The 24043-nt window shown below is 39.1% G+C and overlaps 4 protein-coding genes across 4 annotated transcripts; 3 read left to right on the top strand and 1 right to left on the bottom strand.

Annotated features, from left to right (window-relative positions):
• Positions 1 to 7847: 7847 nt before the first annotated feature.
• Positions 7848 to 9847, bottom strand: MELLADRAFT_67817 (uncharacterized protein; the record flags this gene model as incomplete). Its single annotated transcript, XM_007416242.1, has 6 exons — positions 7848 to 8356; positions 8422 to 8856; positions 8942 to 9025; positions 9081 to 9212; positions 9235 to 9583; positions 9659 to 9847. 6 exons carry the CDS (start codon positions 9845 to 9847, stop codon positions 7848 to 7850), a joined length of 1698 nt encoding a protein of 565 aa, XP_007416304.1.
• Positions 9848 to 11325: 1478 nt separating this feature from the next.
• Positions 11326 to 13721, top strand: MELLADRAFT_50391 (uncharacterized protein; the record flags this gene model as incomplete). The annotated part of the gene is made up of 4 exons (XM_007416202.1): positions 11326 to 11473; positions 11689 to 11815; positions 12135 to 12252; positions 12322 to 13721. The coding sequence occupies 4 exons, from the start codon at positions 11326 to 11328 to the stop codon at positions 13324 to 13326; spliced, it is 1398 nt and encodes a 465-aa protein (XP_007416264.1).
• A 1831-nt stretch (positions 13722 to 15552) lies between these two features.
• On the top strand, positions 15553 to 17711 carry MELLADRAFT_111846 (uncharacterized protein; the record flags this gene model as incomplete). The annotated part of the gene is made up of 2 exons (XM_007416203.1): positions 15553 to 17506; positions 17635 to 17711. 2 exons carry the CDS (start codon positions 15553 to 15555, stop codon positions 17709 to 17711), a joined length of 2031 nt encoding a protein of 676 aa, XP_007416265.1.
• A 2868-nt stretch (positions 17712 to 20579) lies between these two features.
• MELLADRAFT_111847 (uncharacterized protein) lies at positions 20580 to 23362 on the top strand (the record flags this gene model as incomplete). Its single annotated transcript, XM_007416204.1, has 5 exons — positions 20580 to 20608; positions 20960 to 21036; positions 21101 to 21488; positions 21567 to 23047; positions 23118 to 23362. The coding sequence occupies 5 exons, from the start codon at positions 20580 to 20582 to the stop codon at positions 23360 to 23362; spliced, it is 2220 nt and encodes a 739-aa protein (XP_007416266.1).
• Between the last annotated feature and the right edge of the window lie 681 nt (positions 23363 to 24043).

Genomic DNA, 24043 nt, shown 5'->3' on the forward strand with positions numbered 1-24043 from the left:
TTCGAGTAGACACCAATCTTATCAAGAAGCCAGGAGTCAGGACACATCAAGTGAACAGGGGGGCCGAAAAGTATGACCTTTGAAATCAAGAATCTTCGAAAGAGCCTGTACTTTGAAGTTGGTCCTGAAACAAAGGACGATGAAACACACAGATTGCATTGAGGTAGATCGGAGATACATCCATGTTACAGGAATGTGATGCAAATGAGAAAATGTCCTCAATGATGGTTATCCGCCTGTACACAGATTTGTTTGCAAATGTCAAGAGTTTTGAGTAACCAAAAGAAGATGGAAGAGCCATGAAGGTGCAAATCGAAAAGGACTCGACACCTTTTGTTAGTGTCAAGCGCGAACTGGAAAGAAGTCCAGAAATGAGCTCGCAGATTATTTGTTGCCCCAAGGCATGATTTCAAAGGATGAGATCGCTAGAGATTTGGAAAATTTGCCTGTTGATACCAAAATACTCATCGTTGATGGAATGCTATATAGGATTTTCGAGAATATGGCGGAAGCCACAGCAGTTCATCAAAACCCAGACATAGATGACCCCTCGTGCCTCGGTCATCGCTTGCTAATAAACCCCGGCACGCTGGGACTTAGTTAAGTTTGTAGATGACCCAGTTGTAGAATACATCTCTCGCCTTTTCTCTTTCAAAAACAGTGATATTGGCGCTATATTGCCCCTAGGGCCAACCCAGCAAAGTCTTCCATCCATAAGACAGCAGGATTCCGAGCACTTAGCGAATCGGTATCTCATTTTTTAAAGCATAGGTCTTGGAATCTTCATGGTAGATTGGATGAATCCAGAAAATCTCTTGAAAACGTTGAATTTATGATATTTTTGGGACAAAACCAGAACCCTCAATCTCGACTCTACAACCACATCTAGTATGTGATGTTGTGACTAACGATTCAAACAATTAATAGTCCAAGAATCCAGGGCTCACGACGAATATTGCAAGAATCCTTGAGCAATCATCTGACCTTCTGGCAACCCCGTTCTTGAAAAACCAGTCAGAATCAACTATCTTTCATTTCACTCATGAAGTCATTGTCACATGATCACCAAGTCCTTTATGTTGATGTTTCATCAGTTATAATCCTTCTGTACCCTTACAATCACAGCACAATCTAAATAACTTCGGTATTCGAAGTTTCACTTTCCCTGAATAGGTTTAAGATCACACTTAGTCTCACGGAGGAAGACTATGTTTGATCAAAAGGAAACAACTTCACCTGAATAGGTTTAAGATCACACTTAGTCTCACGGAGGAAGACTATGTTTGATCAAAAGGAAACAACTTTCTAAGGAAGGAAGATGTGACGCAAAAATGAAGATGAGTTCGATTTATCAAAAGAGAAACATTCTAAGTAAACAATAACTAACACCTGAATAGGTTTAAGATCACACTTAGTCTCACGGAGGAAGACTATGTTTGATCAAAAGGAAACAACTTTCTAAGGAAGGAAGATGTGACGCAAAAATAAAGATGAGTTCGATAAGGAAAGAGAATAACATGATTGAAGTGGTATTCTATATATAGGATCCTGTAGAACTCAACAACGCGTCATGGTGTAAGAAGAGAAACATAACTTGTAATGCGCATGAAATAGAAATAGAGACTGTGAGAGTAATGCGCTTTAAAGGATCACTTCGTGATCCTGATTCCCCCCCATCTTCAAAACATTGTGTAAGCCTAATAGTGTGCAGAAGTTTCCGTGTTTTGCCGGTGTTAGTGATTTTGTCATTATGTCGGCTATCATATCATTTGTCGGGATGTATTGTATGTTGAGTTGTTTGCTTGCTGACAATTCTCTTAACCAATGGTATTTTACATCCACATGTTTTTTCCGTCTTTTAAATTTTTTGTTCTTTGACAACGCTATTGCTCCTTGATTGTCCAATTTGAATATTGGCGTCTCTTCTTGTCTAATCCCCATACCCTTGACTAAATTGTCAACCCAAACCATATCTTGACCTCCTTCATATGCTGATCTATACTCAGCCTCCATTGTTGAAGTTGCTACCGTGTCTTGTTTCTTAGAGTTCCAATTTACCGTGCTATTCCCCAACCTTGTAACATACCCACCAGTAGATCTTCTCGTAATCGGACATATGGCAAAGTCAGCACCTGCAAACACGTTCAGTTTTAAATTGGAACCTCCTAGGACAAGACTTAGCGATTGAGTACCTTTCAGGAATCGAAGTACCCTTTTGAAGGCAATCCAGTGATGTATTGAAGGTCTATTGAGGTGTTGAGATAGTTGAGAAACTACAAATGCTAAGTCTGGACGTGTTGCATTGTTCAGATACATTAATTTTCCAACAGCTCAACAATAACTTACCCCTAGTTTGAGAAATTCTTGTTGTTCTGCTAGCGTTCCCGGGATTAGATACGTGTTGGGTGTCATTGGTGAACCGACTGGTTTGCAGTCTTCCATGCCATAATCTTCCAATAGATCCTGAATGTATTGAGACTGTGAGAGAGTGATGGTCTTGTCTTTGCGGTTCCTGACAACCTTCATTCCAAGTATATGTTTGAAATCAGTGTTGTTGTCCATTTGGAATTGTTTGGTGATGGTGTTCACGAAGCGTTGAACGTCATTTGATGCAATCACCATGACATCTACATGTACATGGACTAAACACCTCCAAGATGGATCTGATGAGATAAAGAGGCTTGCGTCGGAATCTGAGGGAAAGAGGCCAATAGTGGCGAAGAAGGCTTTTAGAGTGTCGTACCAGACCTTCGGAGCTTGTTTCAGACCGTATAGAGCTTGGTTGAGTTGTAATACAGTGTCGGCCGTAGGATTTTTGACATCAAATCCTTTGGGAATCCTGATGTAGATCACTTCTTCCGGTTTACCGTTCAAAAATGCGGCTACCGCATCCATCTGGATGACATCAAGATCTTCCTCAGCTGCAATGGTACAAACCGAGCGAAAAGTAACAAGTCTGCCTGTAGGCGCGTAAGTTTCGTTATAGTCCACACCAAAATACTGTAGAAATCCTAGTGCACATAACCTAGCCTTATACTTGAGTAACTCCCCTTCTGCTCCCATTTTCTTTTTGAAAACCCAGGTTGTGCCAATCTCTTTTTGTCCCTTGGGAAGGGTTACCACATCCCAGACCTTTCTTCTAGTCATGTTCAGTAGTTCACCTGTGATGGCTGCTTCCCATTCGGAGTTTTCGTTCAACATGAGTGCTTGTTTGTAAGACTTTGGGGTTGGATTGGTAGGAGTCGTGGAAAACTTGGATGAAACAGCAGCGGCTCTGCGACGTGATCCTGATGGAAGGATGTTGGAGGAATCTATGTTGCTGGAGATATCTTTTGGCGCTTCAGCTCTGATTTTCCAGTCCCACCCTGGTTTCGTGTGGTCGGTTAGTTGTTCGATGATGTTCTCGTCATCGTTGGAATCCGGATTATCTTCAGGTGGGAAGGGATCTTCAGTCTTGACAATTGGTGATGTAGGAGATGAGTCTTCAGTTTCAAGAATTGGTGATGTAGGAGATGTGGGTGTGACTGGTGGGATGCTAGAATTGGACAACTGTGGTTGAACATCACCTTTGGTGATAGATGGAGATTGTAACTCCTCAGCGTCCGTGGTGATTGTTGGAATGACGTATTCTTTTTCACTGAAGAGACCGGTGATTTCAGTTTCACTTGATTGATCTTCGCCTTTGATTCCTGGAAAGTTATCGCAATCAAAGGTGACGTCTTGTGAGTAGACGATACAGCCGTCATCCAGTCTTACTCGATAATATTTCATACCAACCTGGTATCCAAGGAGAATACCTTTGGTCAAAGTATTGTCAAACTTTCGACAGAACTGTTTTGGAATCAGAACATACGCGCGGCATCCAAAAGGCTTTAGCCTTGAATAGTCAAACCTTCTCCCAAACCACAATTCATAGGCTGATTTGTTGCCTGTTCTTCTGGTGGGTGTGATGTTTTCAAGGAATACCGCTGTCATGACAGCTTCCGCCCAGAATCGATATGGTAGATGAGATTGACGAAGCAAAGTCCTGGCTTTCTCTGTTGTCGTACGGTTGCCTCGCTCTGAGACTGGATTTTGCTGTGGTGTATAGGGAGCGCTCAGATGAGAAGTCGTGCCGTTCTTTGTAAGAAGATCTTGAAACTCCTTGGACATATACTTGCCTCCCTGGTCATTGACCAGACTCACAATCTTTTTGTGGTGAAAAGTCTCAACAAGTGATTTGTATTGCAGAAAACATGAGAGAGTATCGGACTTTGACTTCATAATGAAAACATGCTCGTAATTGGTACATGCGTCGGTAAGTTTAAAATAATAAAGACCTCCACCAACAGACGGGATAGAGATTTTACCGCTCAAGTCACTGTGAACTGCATCAAGAGGAAGCTTCAACGAGGGGAAATGTCCAGAGTAAGGAAGACGATGGCCTTTTGAGAGCTTACAGATCTCACAGTGCCAGGTATGGGGGAGATACATCGTACATCACTTTAAGGCAAGGGGGTTCGGGATGACCTCCCTGTCTATGAAGCATATCATAGTCAGAAACGGAGATGTTGGCACAAGGAGGAATAGCAGAGGACAACATGCCTAAGGTGATTTCTAACTCGATGACTTGATTGACTACATGGCCGATGAACCCTCCAGCGCCGCGCTTGGTCATCAAGATGTCGTCGACAACATTCTCAATCTTGTAGCTGTCCGTTAAAAGGGCGCCCATACTGATTAAGCAACATCCTAAGTCTGGGACATGAAGAGCCTCGAGAACAATCTCATTGTCAGCAGAGTTGCAGGTGAGTGTGCCTTTGCCGGCGATGTGAATGTTGGAACCATTAGCCAAGGTTACTGAAGAGGTGACCGCTTGATAATTGCTGAATAAATCACAATCAGGAGCCAAATGGTGGGAACACCCACCATCCAAGAGGATGCACTTGTGATCAGAAGATGTGACAACAAAGGCTTGTGCCTCAAAGAAGGTGTTGTTGACCACAGCAGCAGAGGCTCTGGGATTGGTGGTTTGAGCAGGTCGTAAGCTGGGATTCACTTGATAGCACTGGAGTGAAGTATGACCTTTGGCCTCCGGATTGTGGCGCCCATTGGAGCAGTACGGTCAAGGTGGTCAATTGAACACCAAGGGGCGTTGAGTCGCAGATCGTTGTAATGATCTGGGTTGTCTGACGGCGAGAGCAACAGAGGTCGCATGAAGCTCCTCATCCCTCATGGTGATGAGTTGAGATTCCAAGTACTTGATCACCTTTTCTGTGGTGAGGGGACGATCTTTACGTAGTAAAGTCTTTGTGATGTCCATGGTGGACGGGAGTTTGCAAACAATAGTTTTGCCAACGAACTTGTCATGAATATGCTTGAGTCCGTCGACGGCAAGTAAGCCAGCGAGGGCGAGTTGGTTGTCGGTGATGTAGGTCTCTAGATCCGTGAATACAATATCGGTCCACTTGAGATAAGCACAAGCTTGATTCTCGTCAGAAGATGATTGGAAGTGCTCTTTAAGTAGCTTCCACATCTTGATGGGATCAGAGACAACATCCTTAGTGACGACTCGCATTTGGTTATCTTGATCGATACAACCGTACAAGATTCCCGCGGCTTTGAGTTTTCTGGTGGAGAAGGTGTCGACACTGCCCTTATCATCCGCTTTGATAGTGGGAACTGGGGGATGATCGATATTGATGAACTCTTGAAGATTGCAAGCCATCAAATGAGCAACGACATCACCTGACCATTCAACATAGTTGGTCTTCGCGAGTTTAGGAAAATGTACACAAGTCGAGGAAGAAGTATCGGTCATATCGAAAAATTGAAATTTGACGTAGAAGTTGTAAATCGAAAAAAAAATTGAAGAATCACGGCTATTGGAGCGCTGGGCTCATAACCAAATAACTTCGGTATTCGAAGTTTCACTTTCCCTGAATAGGTTTAAGATCACACTTAGTCTCACGGAGGAAGACTATGTTTGATCGAAAGGAAACAACTTTCTAAGGAAGGAAGATGTGACGCAAAAATAAAGATGAGTTTGATTTATCAAAAGAGAAACATTCTAAGTAAACAATAACCAACACCTGAATAGGTTTAAGATCACACTTAGTCTCACGGAGGAAGACTATGTTTGATCGAAAGGAAACAACTTTCTAAGGAAGGAAGATGTGACGCAAAAATAAAGATGAGTTCAATAAGGAAAGAGAATAACATGATTGAAGTGGTATTCTATATATAGGATCCTGTAGAACTCAACAACGCGTCATGGTGTAAGAAGAGAAACATAACTTGTAATGCGCATGAAATAGAAATAGAGACTGTGAGAGTAATGCGCTTTAAAGGATCACTTCGTGATCCTGATTAATCTCTCATTCTATTTATTCACTCATTTATGCTTCTATTACTTGAATTTAGAATCACATTCATTCTGTGTTGTTCTGGTTATGTCTGGAATCAAGACTTGATCTTCTCACTTCACTGCATTTAGTTTGGACAACTTCTTTGGGGGAAAACACAAAGGTAGGAAGACACTTTGTGATCATGGCAAGAGGACAGAAATCACTTACAGGAAGAAATCCAATGTATGTACAATATGGTTCCTGGGGTGATCACAGGATTTGACCTTCTAATTATGTATCTTGCGACCCTACATGATGGATATTTTGTTTCAAGCAAAATTACGCAATGGATGCTTTTTGTTTACTCTGATTCTCATCATCTGATTCAAAGACATTCTGATCTAAAGCTTCTATTCATTTGTCCAATCCAACTCATAACACTACACAAAATGTTATCTTTACCGGGCGGTAAAGAAAACTACTGACATAGAAAAGTCCTGAGGCAACAGGAAGAGAGCTAAAAATCTGAAAAAATATGCACCTTGTTCCTAGATGTTGGGGCGTCATGATGAGTATTTTTTTGTATTTTACACGCAGATATTGGTTTATGTACTAACAATAAACGCTGAAAATCATCAAAAACTCACATGTAACAATACCTGAAATTTGGCCCTTGATTTTGAAGACAGGATTTTGGAATCTTCAAACATCAATAACTTTTGCAGTTCTGAATCAAATCACTCGATTCAAAGTGCATTAGAAAGGTGAGCCTTTCCTTTACATTTTTCATTGAGACATCACATCTGTAGCTGGTCTACAAAAGATCCTACAGAGCTATTCATGCAGAACTGTTTGAACATATGCAGAGTGTTTAAATGACTAGATAGCACCTTACTAAAATTATGAAGTGTGAAGGAGAATAGTTCAGCCTTTGAATGAACCAAAAATCGAGTTATTTGGAGCAGAATTGCAAAAGTTATTGAAGTTTTTAGACCACAAAATATTGTCTTCATACTCATGACCCAAATTTCAGGTATTGTTACATGTGAGTTTTTGATGATTTTCAGCGTTTATTGTTAGTACATAAACCAATATCTGCGTGCAAAATACAAAAAAATACTCATCATGACGCCCCAACATCTAGGAACAAGGTGCATATTTTTTCAGATTTTTAGCTCTCCTCCTGTTGCCTCAGGACTTTTCTATGTCAGTAGTTTTCTTTACCGCCCGGTAAAGATAACATTTTGTGTAGTGTAAATCTTTCAGTGGGTCATAACAAAGACCAAAGTGACTAGGAATAAAGAAAACTACAATCAATATAATTTTACCATGAAGACCGCAAGCCAGTATTTGTTATCTTTTTAACATGTGGTGGATGCCCAAGCATCTTATTGTGATTTTATATCCTGCGCTTTGATATTTTGAATTTGACATACATTCGGCCCATGTTCCAATTAATCAAAGCAAGACTCGAAAGATGATTCACCATGTTTTTAGACCACCAACAAAAAACCAACAAGTTCATGAAGAAACTTCTTTGTTCTTTTTGAAAATTGACGTAATTAGTTGGGATATAAGCTTTCTGAACTTGGTCTTAAGGTGATCAGACCAAAACGACAATCTTGTTTCAACCCGAATCTCTCTTCTATCAGAAATCTTTTGCAAATCTATGAGCAAAGAATAGTCAATCCGATTTCTCTGTGCATACGTTTCGATATACAACTTGAAAGCTTTTCGAGTTTCTCGTGCTTGTTTTCCATTTTGAATGTTCCTTAGAGGGCCAGAATCAAGGATCAATGCTGCGTCTTGTGCTTGATTAGCTAGTTTGATGACCATCTTTTTGGTCGCATCTTTAGGTGGATTGATCACCGTGTTTGATCGTGCGGTTCTAGTGTCTAAGTATGCGTCTGCTGCAATATTCGCTAGTGATTTCTTCATAATGTCTTTTGATGCCTTTTGTCTTCCTTCAGATTCATCCAAGGTTTCTAGAAACGAAACCCGCTTGGCTTGCTTGGCTAGAGTAACCTCGTCTGTTTTGGTTTTGACAATCAGTTCAAGATCAATGCATTTTTCCAAAAGAAGAAATCCAACTCACCAGCTTGTACAGCTTTGAGCTCGGATGGGGTCACTGTGCGTGCCCATATCGAGTTCCTCATGTCAGATACTTCCTTTTCCAGTGCTTCAACATACACCTCATTTAAAAATTCTTTGGTCTCCACTCCTTTCTTTAGTTCATTCACATAAATACTTCTATGTTTTTCAAGTTGAGTAGCTAGTTGATCAATCTTCACATTCTTTTCACCCTCAAGTGCTGATTGGAATAAAAGTTTCTCAGAGTAAAGTGCAAGGTGAGCCAGAATACTGAGCTCATCGTTTTCTTCGTGATTTGGATCTGGTACGGATCTCATGAATTGGTCTGTTAACTCAGAAAAAGGCTTGTACTTTATATCTAGGTGTTCTAGGACTTTTAATCGGTGAATTTCTTGAGATTCTTTTGATGATAAGATGGGAAGAGATTCAGACCTTGAAGCTATTTGTGTAAACAAACACAATGAGGGTCAGTGTCAGAGGTTTCAATAGCGAAAAAGGAATTGCATACTATGGAATTCACTTACGCTTTTGAACCGGTGGTAATTTGGATTCCTCTGGTAATGAATTGACTTCAAGATCAGAGTCCAAAGCACCCAACAAAGATATGTCTTCATTAGAAATTCTCTTCAAAGTGATAAAATATGACATAATCCAGTTTCTTACCTCTATCAAACTTTGAATCGTCCTGGCCAGATCCTCTTAATCCTTTATAACCTGGTCCTAGGTCTGAAAGATCAACATCTAAAAGTGTTTCGTCATCATGAAGAGAAACAGTCAGCTTCTTGTATCTCAATACTGATGTTGAGTGGGTTCAGACCTTTAGGAAGACCAGAGAAATCTTCTACATTGTTGTTCTTGGCTAGCCCTTCGATGCTTTTCCCGAGTCCAGAGATAGAGCTCCCAACACCTTCAAATGCCCTTTTGACGAGCACTTTTTCAAACCGCTGCGGTACATCCACCACATCTTTGTAATTGAAGAAGTTCCATTGCAAGAAAAAAAACGCAAGGTTGGATTTAGTCCTGGAAAAATTGTGTCGCTTGAATAAATGGACAGTACCTTGCCAATTCTTGTGGAAAGTATGGGCGGTTTTCTGATCCTTGTCTTCTTTGATCTCCTGTGAGTTGGTAAATTGAGGTTGAATGAATTGATTTCCTGCAATCGAATTCTACAAACAAGAACGTTTCAAGCTTTTATCAACAAGAATTGAAACACAAGATGATCCACGAATCCTAATTCTTACCTCACTAGACCGTGAAGAGCTTTGCCAGATTGTTGAGCCGGTGTGAACGGAGTGATCTGATCTTGACTTTGTGTTGATCCGATCAGGTTGGATATTTATTCCATTCTCAAAACTGCCGACGACGTCGTTACTTATTAACAAGTTGAGTAAGATCACAATATGTGAAATGTATGTTGACTTGCGTCGCATTTCCCTCTATTGATGTTATCAGGCCCCCGGGCCGGAGGGGGACGAGATGATCAAAAAGCTCGTCCTTTGGAGTCTTGAAGATTAGCAAGAGTTTCTGATTTGAAGCTTTTATGTAGTGAAACAATCAAGAACGAAACACCAATATCAGATTTTGGTCCAATGATATGTTACAAGAATTTGATAAACATGATAGAAAAGTTCTCAACAATGATGGTTTCTGTGTAGATTGGAAAAGAGATTTTTCAAAAAAAGGTGGAAGGGATACAAAAGTGAAGATTGATAGATGAAGAGTTCATCGGCGCTTGGTGGCCATTGTCCGCAGCGATTACTTTGTTGAGTAAGGCTTCATCCACTTCGATCAGGTTGCATCCTTTAACTGTGAGCGCAGATTCGAAGAGCTCATCAACCCCGCTTGTGATTGGTGTCAAGCGGAGGTCGAAACACCACCCTGGTTCCCGGAAGGCCCCACGGAAGGCATTCTTGAGGTCGTTGAATAAGTTAAAATGAAGCTTCCTCCCGCACCTCACGAGTCCCACTTTGAAAAGTTTAATCTCCTAACATGAAGACGAGTTTCTAAAGGTTGTCACTTACACAACAAATCCTTTTATAACAAACTTTCTGTTCTGAAATTACTTGGTTGCTTTGAGACTAACTAGAATCCTGCTTGCCATTTTTTTGGTGGGAAAAGCTAAGATCAAAGCATGTAACTCGAGTTTAATAGCTGAAAGGAGTCGGATCAAGAAGTTATTGGATGAACTACACCTTCAGAATCCCCAAAATGCCCCAATTCTTGAGAGATAAAGTTGTTCTTTACCAAATAAGGGTGCCTAATTATAGGTGCGGTTGTTGAGCAGAAGCAGGTGCGCTGGCGCGCCTTGTGAGAAAAGGACACGCCCCCAGCCTAATATCACTATCATTTGGCGGCGGCGCAATTGTGAATGGGATTGCAGCTTGGGTTCCATTCGATCTGCAAAATCTTGAAAAGTGATTGATGCAAGTGAGTCTTGCGTCATAAGAAACAGTCAAACTATATCCTGCTAGAGTACTCTAAAGCTTCATGACGGGGTTCAGATCCAGTCTTTCAAAGTTGAATCACACATGGACGAGGTGGTGAACATCCGTTTTCCATGCGTGGTGATTGTGGCACTAAATTTTGTACTTTCTGACCCGAGGGTCGTAAGGTTTTCAAGCTGAATTGCACCGACTGTAGCAAGTACTGTGGCCAGATTCTTTTGAGCCAAGACCCTCTGGAAATCGAAACTTGGGGATGAAGTGAAATTGTAGAAGAAGTCAACTTCAAGGTTCAAGAAATACATTTTGAACTGATAGACTGGTTCTTAGAGCAAGATTGATGGTGAGAAGAATTGAATGAATTATTTTGTTTTAATGAACTTGATGACTGATTGATTTTAATTTTCAAAGACTCAAACCCATCCCATCCCAATCCAAGCTCACCTCACTCTGACTCTAACACCAAAATGAGTTTATCAAATCATTCACTTCATCTTTCTAATTCATCGTCAAATCATCTAAACCTATGCGGAATTCCAATCAAATATTTATCTCTCATCACTCTAACTCTTCAAAATAGTTTACTTACTATTCTTTGTAAGTTTATCCTCATTTGTTTCTTGAATCATAAACTAACTAACATTTCTCATTTCATGTAACTCGAATCTCATTCTTGGATGGTACTACTGCTGATCGATAAGTGCATTATGTTAGTATGAATGAAACTATCTAGAAATCTTGTTTCGATCAAACTAATCCCATAAATGATTTACCCTTCTTTCTTGTTTTTCTATAGTCACGGAACACTCCTTCAAACCAATCCTACTCAGCTCCAGCTGCAGTCCTACTAAACGAGATTCTAAAATGTTTAATCTCATTAACCATTGCGATCTACAATTCATCAACTTCTTTCTCGACCGATACTCGTTCAGATGACAAAGTGGGTCAGCTTTGTAGGTTTTCTAAACTCACTTATTTTTGATTTTGTTCATCACTGATTTGGTGTTTATCTTTTTTTGGCGGTTTCTATTTAGCTTCACTTCTTTTTCATCATCCTGATTCTCTCGATAGTCCTCGTTCCGATCACTCTGTTTTACCGATCTCAAATCGGTCAAGATCTTCAATCGATTCTGATACTCGTCTTACCCATAACTTTGTTCAGTTACTTATTCAACAGACCTTACAGACCTTCAAGTTAATCATCAGGTAATTCTTCACTGACATGATCCCCTTTTTGTTTCGGATTTGTTAATGTTTGGTGTATTTTTTCTCGTAGTCGTGATTGTTGGAAACTTTCTATACCTGCTATTCTTTATGTCATTCAGAATAACCTTCAATTCGTTGCAGCCTCTCATTTAGATGTAGCCACTTTCTCAGTGACTTATCAACTAAAGGTATGCAATATACTGATCCTGATCAAACCAAATCTCTCATCTAACCTTTTTGCACATTCTATGGGTCAGATCTTAACCACAGCACTTTGTTCGGTACTTATGCTTGGTCGTCGATTATCGACCTACAAATGGGTTTCACTCTTTTTCCTAGCCATCGGAGTCGCACTAGTCCAAGTCCAAAACACGCCCTCAGCCCCACCTAAAGATCATCCAAGCAATTTCGAATCAACTGATCGACTCATCGGTTTTATTGCTGTCACGGCTGCTTGTTTCACATCAGGTCTAGCAGGCGTTTACTTTGAACTAGTCTTAAAATCCTCCACAAAAGTAGATCTCTGGATCCGAAACGTTCAACTCTCAATCTTTTCTCTCTTACCTGCACTCTTCACTGCATTCTATTACTCATCAAATTCTCAACATCATGGATTGTTTGATCATTTCGGTTGGGCTGCTTGGGCTACTGTCTTGACCCAAGTCATGGGTGGATTAGTTACGGCTTTGGTTATTAAGTTTGCGGATAACATTTTGAAAGGGTTTGCGACTTCTTTATCGATCATCTTATCAACTTTTGCTAGTGTGATACTTTTTAATGCTCCTCTTCCGCTTGGATCGGTTATTGGAGCTTCAGTAGTTCTTTTGGCTACTTACTCTTATAACCATCCTGTAGCTGCTGATCGACCTACTAGTTTAACTGGTTTACCTATTCGTATGCCTCCTAAGATTCCTACATGGAGAGACCATTCTGGGAACAAGAAGGAGGATGGGTCTGTACCTTTTTCGGCTCCTCTTGGGATCGGAATCAGTCTTCATGGAATCGATTCGATTGGATTTGGAAACACGAAATATTCATCAGCTTTTCCTAGTCTTCAATTTAATCCTTTAACGACTTCTTCTTCTGAGGATAAGGTTTTATCTGGTTTGATGAATTCGAATTCCAGAGGTTCGTCTGATACTATTGAACATGCGTCTGGGGGTGGGTCTCCGGCTAGGTATTTGATGGGGTCGGCTCATTCTAGAGGTTCGGCTTCGAGAGAGAATGATGAGGATTTGGAACTGGATGAGAAGATGATTTGAAGGGATTTGATTCATAGGGGATACGTACTTGGACTTATTGGTTTCTTATGGGAAACTTTTTATGCGGTTTTTTTGTGGGGTTTAGTTTAGGGTCTTGCTTGAAGATGATTTGGATCAATGAAGGGTAGATGCATCAATAGGAAATCAACAATTAGATTTGATGTGTTTTTTGTTTTTTTAACTTTCTTTTTTAGGGTTTTTTTCATTGAGTGAAATCATCATGAACTTTTAAATTTTTTTTGTAATCTTAAGATTTTGGTTGATGTTTGGTTTTTGGTTTTTCTGAATAAAACTCACTGGTGTTTTTTCTTTCTTTTTTTTTTTGGTTGGGTTTTTTTGGTCACTGCAGCAGTATATGTGAAGAATGCAAAGTATTTTATGTCTTGAGGGGGGTTTGATTGTCTTGTTTGTTTGGGTTAATTAGGCATATACAATTATTAACCTTTATGCAGTGTTCTTTTACTACTCAGTGGAATATGTCCAACCTCAAATCAATCTCAAATCAATGTCAAATCAATATCAATTCAATATCAATTCAATATCAAATCAATCTCAAATCAATCTCAAATCAATCTCAAATCAATATCAATTCAATCTCAATCCAATATCAAACCAATCTCAAACCAGTATGAATGTTTGGCCTAGAGTAGCAAACAAACAGTCTTCCAGAATGGACTCAAATAAGGTTTGGTTGTATCTCTGTTGGAATTTTTGGAAGGGTTGGGTGGGTATGCTGCTTAGGCATATTACACACTTGAACTGAATTGGAGGTTGAACTGGGATTGGATTGGGATTGGATTGAGGTGAATGGAACTCACTGGGCTGCTAGTGACTAGTAAAATGACACTGTGCTTAGTAGGTCTATTGATTGGGTTGTGGCCTAGCACAATGAAGCCTTTGGTGATTTTGGGTTGTGCTTTTTGTGTATGGAATCATACTAAAATGAGTGCAATATTGAGCTGATCAGTGGACAGATTTTGCTTGGGGGTTGATTTGATTTGGTCTTGAGTTATGAGATTTTCTGTGGAACAGTTTGAAGAAGTTGATCAAAGCTTCACTGCCAGCATATTTACCTTGGATTAAAAAATCCAAGGGATTGGGGAATTTCAAACCTTGAGAAGGTATCCAAGGTTTTGGTCCAAGGTGATTCTTAGCACACAAGAATACCTTGGATACCTTGGACAAGGTCTGTGAGAGTCCAAGGATTTGTCTTCAATGATGCCTCAGATTTCTTAACCCAAGGCATCTATAGTGGTGCTCAAAATTGACCCAGTTACAAAAAACCCAGTCAACCCAGTCAACCCAGTTGACTTTTTGGCTGTGAGCTATCAACAAATGTTGACTTGATACACAAAGTTACTGCCAAAAAGCAATTGGTCCAACTGGGTTTTCTTGAAGCTGGGTCTACTTTGAGCACTACTTATGTTGGCAGTGCTTGCATGTGCATTGCGCTTGGGACCCTGTCTGAAAGACTGTGTATATAACATGGTTCAGTTATACCCACTAGGTCACCCATCTAGATCACATGACCAAGACATTTTACTGTGCTATAAATCCATATTGGGTGTACCTTATGACCCTTTAAACATCAGTCTGGTGTTATAACAATTCAGAACTTGAAACCATGCCAGTCAGGTATTGACAGATATAAATTCAACTAATTAACTTCAGGCTGTGGGACAATGTGAAGTTGTACTCTTACAAAATCCTACTCATTAGCAGTTTTGTTGTGACTACACATTCTGGGTCAAGATATCATGACATGTATGATCATAGCTAAACAGCAGTACATTCAACTGCATTGATAAAACATTGAGTTTTGCTTGAAATCCCTCATAAAACCCCACCCTTCTATGACTTTTTAAATTGTCCCTTCCTATCAAGAAACCTTGATCAGCTATCAAATTTTATATATTTGGTTATCTTCAACATCCCCCAAATATTAATCAGTCAACATCATTCAATTTTTGGAAACCAAATTCAAATCCTCAGATTGATTGTCTGTCAAATGTATCATCATCCAAGATACATTTTGTTCCCATTGATTGGGGTGTTGCTTCAGTCATCCTCATGTGTAAGATCATTCTCAGATGGAGTTATTGATGTTTCCAGATTGGAGTCAACTCAGAAGCCAGTTATGTCAACTATTGGTGAGTTATATTCAAGGACCACCTAAAGATCTGTGGTAAAATTTCAATCATTGGAATACAATACTGATGAATCCAAATGTGTTCTGGATTTCATGATAAAGAATACAGTACACCTGTTGACAAGGCTCTCTTGAACCAAGATCATCTTAATGCTTGGAGAGACTTGAGGACAATTGAAGAGGTGGCCATGAACCGTAAAGATAGTTTTGTCTTCAAAAAGAAGGTGGCTGATTTTGTTGAAGACCTTGCCAAAAAAAATCCTTCACTAAATGATCAAGATTGGTTATCATCTGAAGCCATTTGGCTGTGGACTTTGAACAGACAAAACAAGTCACTTTGTACTCTCTTGTATTACATGAAGCAAACTTTGAAATTACATTTACCACAACATACTCACCAAGAGATAGATGAAATGGCTGAAGAAATTGTTAAGAATTTCAAATTTTCCTCCCAGATAAAAGATCATCCTGTAAGGGAAAGAATTGGTCCTTTCTTGGATTCAGTTATGACACAATCAGGTTTTTATTTACTAATGCAGAATTTGAAGATGGAGAAAGACTTGAATTTGCAAATGGGCACACACTCCTTGTGGGTTAAAGTAGATCCTTGGAAAGGAATCATTGGCACAGAAGATCAAATTGATTATGGAAAAAGCTACCGACAATACATGAGTTTGATTGAAGTCTTTGACATTTTAGCTGCAGCAGGCTTACAGGATAAAGGTGCAATTTTGAAACTGACACCAAGATCTGTTGATTTACGTCTTGCTAGGAAAATTCTTGCTGAACATGCTCCAAAAGCTCGAGATCTGCATTACTACCTTGTAAATGATGTTCCATACAATCCTCCTAAAAAATTGAATCTTCCAATATTTGGATACCCCTTTGAATTGAATGGTCAGGATTCTAATCAAGTTGAAGATCAAGTACATAAGTTATGGTCAAAATTTGAAAAAGAAGATTTGAAGATTGTATTGAAACTTGAAAATCCTGTGAAAACAATGCAAAAGGGTGATGTAATGTTTCCAAGAAATTTCAAAAGGATGACACAGTTTAAATCACTCTGGAAAATGAAAGACAAATCCAAGTATAGATACCTATGGGGAACTATAACAAGATCTATTGGAATAGTTCTAAAGCTTGACAAGATAAACTCTGGTGCCCATGTAGTATTTTGGAATATAATGTATTCAGCATTCAAGTATCTCCCAAAAGAGGAAATTGATCCCAAGAAAGTTGAAGTTCAAATAGAAAATAGTGTTATGTTCTACTTATTAATCAGAAGGATGGGAATTGTATTGGCAGAGGTATTCAAGTTGCATTCTACTACAAGTGCTCCAGAACAAGAAGTCAACAAAGAACAGTGTATAATGTATTATTGGTCTTTATTCAATTATGCACCACCAAATGGAACCTACAAGCACAAAGATAAAGTAAAGTGGATGAAGTTTGGCATTGGAAGAGTCTATATTAATCACCTTTTAGCTTCAATGAAGCTGAATGAGTTGTTTCAGAAGACAAGCACTACCCAGGAAGAGATTGTATCACATGAATCATCTAGTTCAACCTTTAGTGAAAACCTTGGTCAAAGTAGCATAGTTGATTCCTCTGGAGACATTGATTCTATGGAGCAAGTAATTGTTAATGAAAACCCAATTGATAATCCCAAGTTTTCAAAATCAAGAAGTCTTGAAAGAAAAACAAAACTCAAACGTCTTGAAGAGGCATTAAATCAAATTCAAGCAACTCACAGAGCACCAGATGTATCTCCTCCAAAAAGGAAGGTTTCAATGCATGATATTGCATTGGAACCCAAGTTTTTTGCATCAATTCCAAAGAAGCCAAGAACTCAACAGATTGAGTATAACCCCCACATCCGTGAGGAAATTGAGCTTCTCAACAGGAAACTTGCCCTGAGGGAACCAAACTTGGATAGAACACAAAGCACAGTTTACAATCAAGTCAATTTAAAGCAAAAAAATCAAAACCCAGACCCTAGCTACCAAAGTATGGGTGATCTCAAAGGTCCAGGTGAGAAATTATCCTGCTTTAATTATGAATTCTGACACAATCTGACATAAAATTGTAATTCAAATGTCACATAGGAGCAACCCATGGGGTTAATCCTGATTCTTGATTGAGAAATTCTCATCCTACAGAACCACCCTCAGTTGAGGATAGAGGTTCTTTCATGCTTTCTGACCTCAATGAACCTTTGGAGCCAGATTACATGTAGTGGTGCCCTGGAATGGCAGAGGATTATCATCTTTGATGTTGTGTTGAGATACTTTGCAGTCAAAACCCTGATGATACATACAACCTCTGCAAAAATTGGACACCATATATGTGATACTTGCTCATTTTTTTCTAATTGATATTCATATTCACAAATCCCAGAAGTGTGGATCTCTAAACCTGATTCATTCTTTTACATTTTTGGAAATATCCAATGATTCCTTTCTGAAACTTTTTGAAACCAAATGATATGTCTCATGAACGCAATGAACCTTTCTAATCAAAAATCTGGTTTATTGATCTTGAATACATCAATTATTGACATGGATGGATTTCAGCATTGTTATTAATGCTTTCAGAAATTTGGGATTCTAATAAAACAATGAGCATTCTTTGACTATGTTTGTCATGATGTGCTCCTGATCTTCATGCGTGTACAGTCCCCTCCAAGTAATGTATGTAATCATTCAAGTTCTGCAGTGGTGGGACCAGGGTTTGTCCTGAACCCAATGATTACAATTCCTAGGTGTGAGGATGTGTGCATAACAAGTGGAATTGATGAAATAGAACATGATATTCTCAGTATTTTTCTTAGCAAAGGTTTGAATGTGTTCCTTGAATTTAGTAGAAGATCAGGTATTTGAGGTGGAAATGAGAACAATCCAATGAGATCAATCCACAAAAAATCCTTCGATAAGATTTGTGTATTTTCACAAAGTGCAAATCTTTTAGTGAAAACACAACATGTGTAGGCCAGGTATTGCCCAAAGTGCACTTCTTCGATCTGCTTTGTTTCCAAATTTATGTAGTGTAGCAAAAACCTGCTATGGGCCCAACCTGCTCTGCTCCTCTATTAAACATGAACCATTACATACTCCCGGAAGTGCAGTGGTTATTCACTCCACTACCTTGTATTTTTAGTCCAAAAGCAGCAGGATCCACAACTTCAAGAGATTTTCAAAGTAATTCCAGAAAAATTTCAAACAAATCTCAGAGAACCTTCAGAGAACCTTCAGAGAACCTTCAGAGAACCTTCAAGGTGATGCCTGCATCAACTGGACAGTTCTCCAGACCAAAATGAGAAGCATGTGGCAGCTCAAATGAAAGAGAGGACCAATGACCTCCAAGAACAGGGGCCAAGATAGATTCTCACATATAGGTGAGCACAGTACTCTTTCATGAATGCTCCAAAAAAGACTCAACTTCTTTAAAATTCACATATAGGTAAGCCCAGTACTCTTTCATGAATGCTCCAATAAAAGGCTCAACTTCTTTGAAAATCTTTCAGTTCACAATGTTGATTGTGTTCAGGTGATCAGCCTGCTTTGCTCATGTTTGATTTGAGATTTTGGGGGCATGCTCATTATAATCTGGGTTGAGAATTTTGAGATCTTTCTATTTTTTAATTCAAACCAATGATCTTACAACTTATTCAGAAAAGCATAGACTGAGTTTTTGTCAAACAAAACCCACTTGATTCAACTGATTCTGAGTACTCATCTGCAAGACTGTGCTCAAAGAATGCTCATTCAAGATGGAAATGAGCATTCTCCAGAAATGTACAACAAAATTTGAGCAAAACAGCCTGATCACCTGAGCACTGCAAAAATTGTCAATTGAAGCAATCTGAAAGAAAAACAATCTTTTTTGGAGAATTCAGGAAAGTGTACCATGCTCACCTGTATGTGAGCATCAATTTTGACCCCTGTGTGTCAGCTAAGGCATAAATATTATCAGATACAGTATACAGTCGAACCCGCGCAATTGCATACCCGCGCAACTGCATAATCAGCCTTTTTGCATAGGCCAGGACTTCCCCCGACTTGGTGCGGGCTAAAAATTGCATTTATTGCATAATTTTGTCAAAAATGATAATGCATAAGTCAAAACCCAAAAAAACCGGGTCTTGGAAGCCCAATTGCATAGCTTTTACTCAAAATACAGGATAAAAAGTACATAATTAGGCATAAACCTTGAGCCCTAAGTCTTAAAGCCTAGCTCATAACCTGCAAAAATGCATAATGTTATGTATTTTGGCCTATTTCCGCATATATGCATAACTTTATGCATTTTAACCTATCCTGTATTTTACCTCACTTTGCATAACCTGTGAAATTGCATAGGCCGGATGTTCCCCCCAAATTATGCAATTGCGCGGGTTTGACTGTATACAGGTTCTTTCTTGTGTACCAGAAATATCAGAGTAGACATGCTACACATTTGCCTGATGGCAGAAAGCATGGTGGTGGAAATCCCATAAAAATCCACTAAATCTGTGTGTTGCTGCATAACAGTTTTGGAAAAGGAAGCACAGGCACAGTCCCAAGACCCACTTTCACCCTAGGAGTGTAGCACAGGTGGGGCAATCCCCTCCTCTGCTGCCCTGTTTTTGCTGTTTGTGGTGGATGTGAGGGGTCAGCTACTATTTGGCTGACTCTTCACTAAAAAGTGAAGTACAAACAACAATAAATCAACACACTGCTTCTTTCCCTTACACACAAAACATGAGATTTGATTCCAGCAAGTTAATTGACTCACCCAAGCTTCCAGAGTTCATGTATGTTCACACACAGTACACACTGGGAGGGAGTCTACATGACTAATTGTTGAGTGTGCGCCTACGTCCTAAGCAGAACACAAGATCTCAAAAACACACCCTTACCCAGCTCCAATTGTGTTGTGTAAAGAAAAATGGGGCCTGTTATGGAGCTAGATCTTTATTGTATGGTCGTTCCAGCTGCAACATGTATTGAATGTAATCCTCTCACTGTGAGGGTTATCAAATTATCGTACACAGTTTGCATTGTAAGAACATAAAGATACAAACACTGTACTACAAGAGGTGAGCTTATGGTTTGCTGTTCTGATCATGACACATTTTATAAATCAGCAGTTTGGGTGTGTTTAATGTGCTTAGTGACATCATGATATGTAAGATAGTTATGTGATATGAGAACTAACTCAGAGAAGTTGTGACGCCTTGATAAAACCTTGGGTCCACCTTAAAGCCCTGTTGCAAAATCCCCACCTTTCAATCAACTTTCCCTCACCATTCCAGGATTATAAAATCTTCACTCAGCTACAGCATTGATCAAATCCTGTTTTGAAGAACCCTCCAGAAACCTCTCTGTCAGCATTATTGGAATTTTGTACTCAAACCCACATCCTAGGGTTGATTGTTTATCAGATGTATTGTGTTAACATATACCTATTTCTGCCATTCATAATTTCTTTGCTTCAATTCTCAAGATCTGTAAGATTGGTTTCAAATGGAGTTCAAAAGTTTGCCATTGAGTCAACTCAAAATTTGAGGCAACCAATGGTTGGTGAGTTGAGCCCTAGACCATATCTCATATCTGTGATTATGATGATTGAATAAAAGACTAATAGTTTTGCATGCATTCAAAGATGAAGAATACAAAAGACAGATTGACCACATCCTCTTGAATCAAGATCACCTCAATAGCTGGAGAGATTTGAGAGAAATTGAAAAATTGGCTATCAGCTATAGAAAACCTTCAATGTATAAGAGTAGGGTTGCAGATTTTGTGGAAGAACTGTCAAAGAAACATCCTTCTCTTCAAGAAGAGGACAATCAATCACCCAAAGGAATTCTACTGTGGGAAAAATACAAACCCAACAAGTCACTTGCCATCCTTCTTTATTACCTCAAGCAAGTGCTGAAAGTGCATTCACCCAGTATTAATCACAATGAGATAGATGACTTGGCTCAAGAAATCATCAAAACATTCAACTTTTCAGCCAATGAAAATGGAAAGTGTGTTTCAAGGACTATGGTTTCTCCCTTCTTGGATGTTATCATGTCACACCTGGGTTTTTATCTATTCATTAATAGCTGCAGGAATTATACAATTTCAGACTTTACAGAAGGCTTGCAATCATCAGTTGAAAGATTGAATAAATGGAAACAGATTATCAGCAAGACAGACCAAGTTGTGTATGGTCAAAGCTACCGGGAATACATGAAACTGGTTGAATTCATTGATGTGCTAGCTGCTGCAGGCTTACATGATAGGAATGCCATCTTGGAACTTAAACCAAGCTCTATCAAATTATCTCTCACAAGTGAGGTTCTTTTTGGAAAATCTCCTGGATCTCTAAAACTGCATCATTACCTCACAAGTGATTTGCCATACAATTCTCTTGTGGCACTTAATGATGAAATCTTTGGATTTTATTCTGAAATTAATGGTCAAAATCCCAACAAAATTAAGGATCAAGTACACCAGCTATGGTCAGAATTTGAGGAAAACCATCTAGGAATTGCATTACAGATGAGTGAGCCTGTTGGAATCCCCCAACAGAAAGAGTTCATATTGCCCCAAGAAGTCACAAGGATGAAAGAGTACAAATTACTTTTTGAAATGACAAGCAACTCAAAGTACAAAGAAATGTGGAGAAATATTTCAAGATCCATTGGCCTAGTTTCAAAACTGACAGTGGGGGATTCTGAAGCCTTGGTGGTATTATGCCATATATTGAGGTCAGCATTGTATTATTTTCCAAGACAAGAATTGGAATCAGATAAATTGGGACTTGTGATAGAAAATAGTGTTATGTTTTACCTATTTGTCAGAAGGATTGGAAAGGTACTGGAGGAGATGTTTAAGATTCATTTTCCCAATAATACTACAAAGGAGAAAGCCACTCGAGCACAGTGTATCTATTGGTCCTTGATAATTTTCCAGAAACCAAGGAACTTTTACTCTTACAGCCGTGAAAGAAAAGCAAAGTGGATGGAGTTCCGCCTTGGAAGACTTTATTATGACTACCTTTTGGCCTCCAGAAAGCTGAACAACTTGTATCACCATATGAGCACTGTTCAGGGGAAGAGAACAACAAATTCCTTGTCATATTCAACTTCCAGAAACCCTTTTAGTCAAAGTACCACAATTGATGCTCCTGGACATGTCCAAAACATGGGGTGGGGCACTCCAAATCTTTATTTGAACACAATCCATGCTCTGAATTTGGGCACATCAAGATATCTTGGTAGAGAAACACAGTCAAAGAATCTTGAAAAGATTCCACATCAAAGTCTGAAAACTTCCACATTTTCACATATATTATCTCACAAAAGAAAGTTCTCAACAAATAAAAGTCTCTCAGATCCCAAGTATTGTACTTTGCTCACAAAGAAGCCAAGTAATAAGCACACACAAAATGATTTACAAGTGAATAATAAAAAGTCTTTGGAAACAAAGGAATGCAACCTGGAAAATATTTGCATCACAATTCACTCCCAAGCTTCTTTAGACAAACAGCAGGGAAGTCAGAATCCATCACATCAAAATGCAGCTGATTTCCAAACTTCAGGTAAGTGAATGCCCCACTTAATCATGACTCTCAACACACTCTGAAACCATTCTACATTCCCAATGACAAGCAGGAGAACTTAATAATGATGCTATTGCTGTAAAAATGGCACATTGGGTTCCAGATGTCTCTTCATATTTGAGTCAAAATAGGGTCACCAAGTTTAGCCTTGGCCCAGATATACCAGCAACTTCAAGTGGAACAAGAGGCACTTCCTTTCTTCCTGATCTCAATCAGTCTATAAGTAAGGAAGACTCTAATCACATACTACCTGACCTAAATCTTCCCTATAATCCCAATTCATCCAATTATTAAGCCTCCAATAGTGTAAGACAAGTTTAATCTACTTATCTGTGTTCATGGCCCTGGGGATTCAGAATATTCTGGGGGTTATCACAGCTGTAAGAAACATCAGCACTCCATACAAAAATCTGATCATCTATCTTCAATAAAGTTGTCAATGAAACTTGGTCAGTTTGATGGCTTCTAAATGCTTTCCAAGGATTTTGTTTCATATCTCCAGGTGTCCAGAAAAAAGAATAAAAAATTGTAATCATCATTTCAAACAAATTCTTGTGCTTTTTATGATACTTGCTGTCTGGTGATCCTGATATTTTCAGAACTCTATTCTAAGGCAAATATTTAGCCTGTTATGTCATGAATCCAATGTAGAAAAACTGTGGTTCTCAAGTTCACATTATCTCAGAATTGTGAATCTTGTTCACAACTTGTTTGCATTGGTTTTGCAAGTCTTTCTCAAGCTACCCTTCCCATCCTGAGCTACACACCAGGTCCCTATTAGACAGCACTGACAGACAGTTCTAAGAAGCCCTAAAACACAAACAATCAAAACAAAAAGCTTCCTTGCATCAACAAGATGCTGTTCAACAAATACCCATCTCATGATTGAGCATTTGTGAAAAGACATAGTAGAATAGTTAGTAGTGAGAAGCATCAGGTTGCTTAACCTGTTAATTTAATTGACTTCAGGGATGC

Source organism: Melampsora larici-populina (assembly GCF_000204055.1).
Source record: "Melampsora larici-populina 98AG31 unplaced genomic scaffold MELLAscaffold_58, whole genome shotgun sequence".
In the NCBI taxonomy this organism is placed as follows: domain Eukaryota; kingdom Fungi; phylum Basidiomycota; class Pucciniomycetes; order Pucciniales; family Melampsoraceae; genus Melampsora; species Melampsora laricis-populina.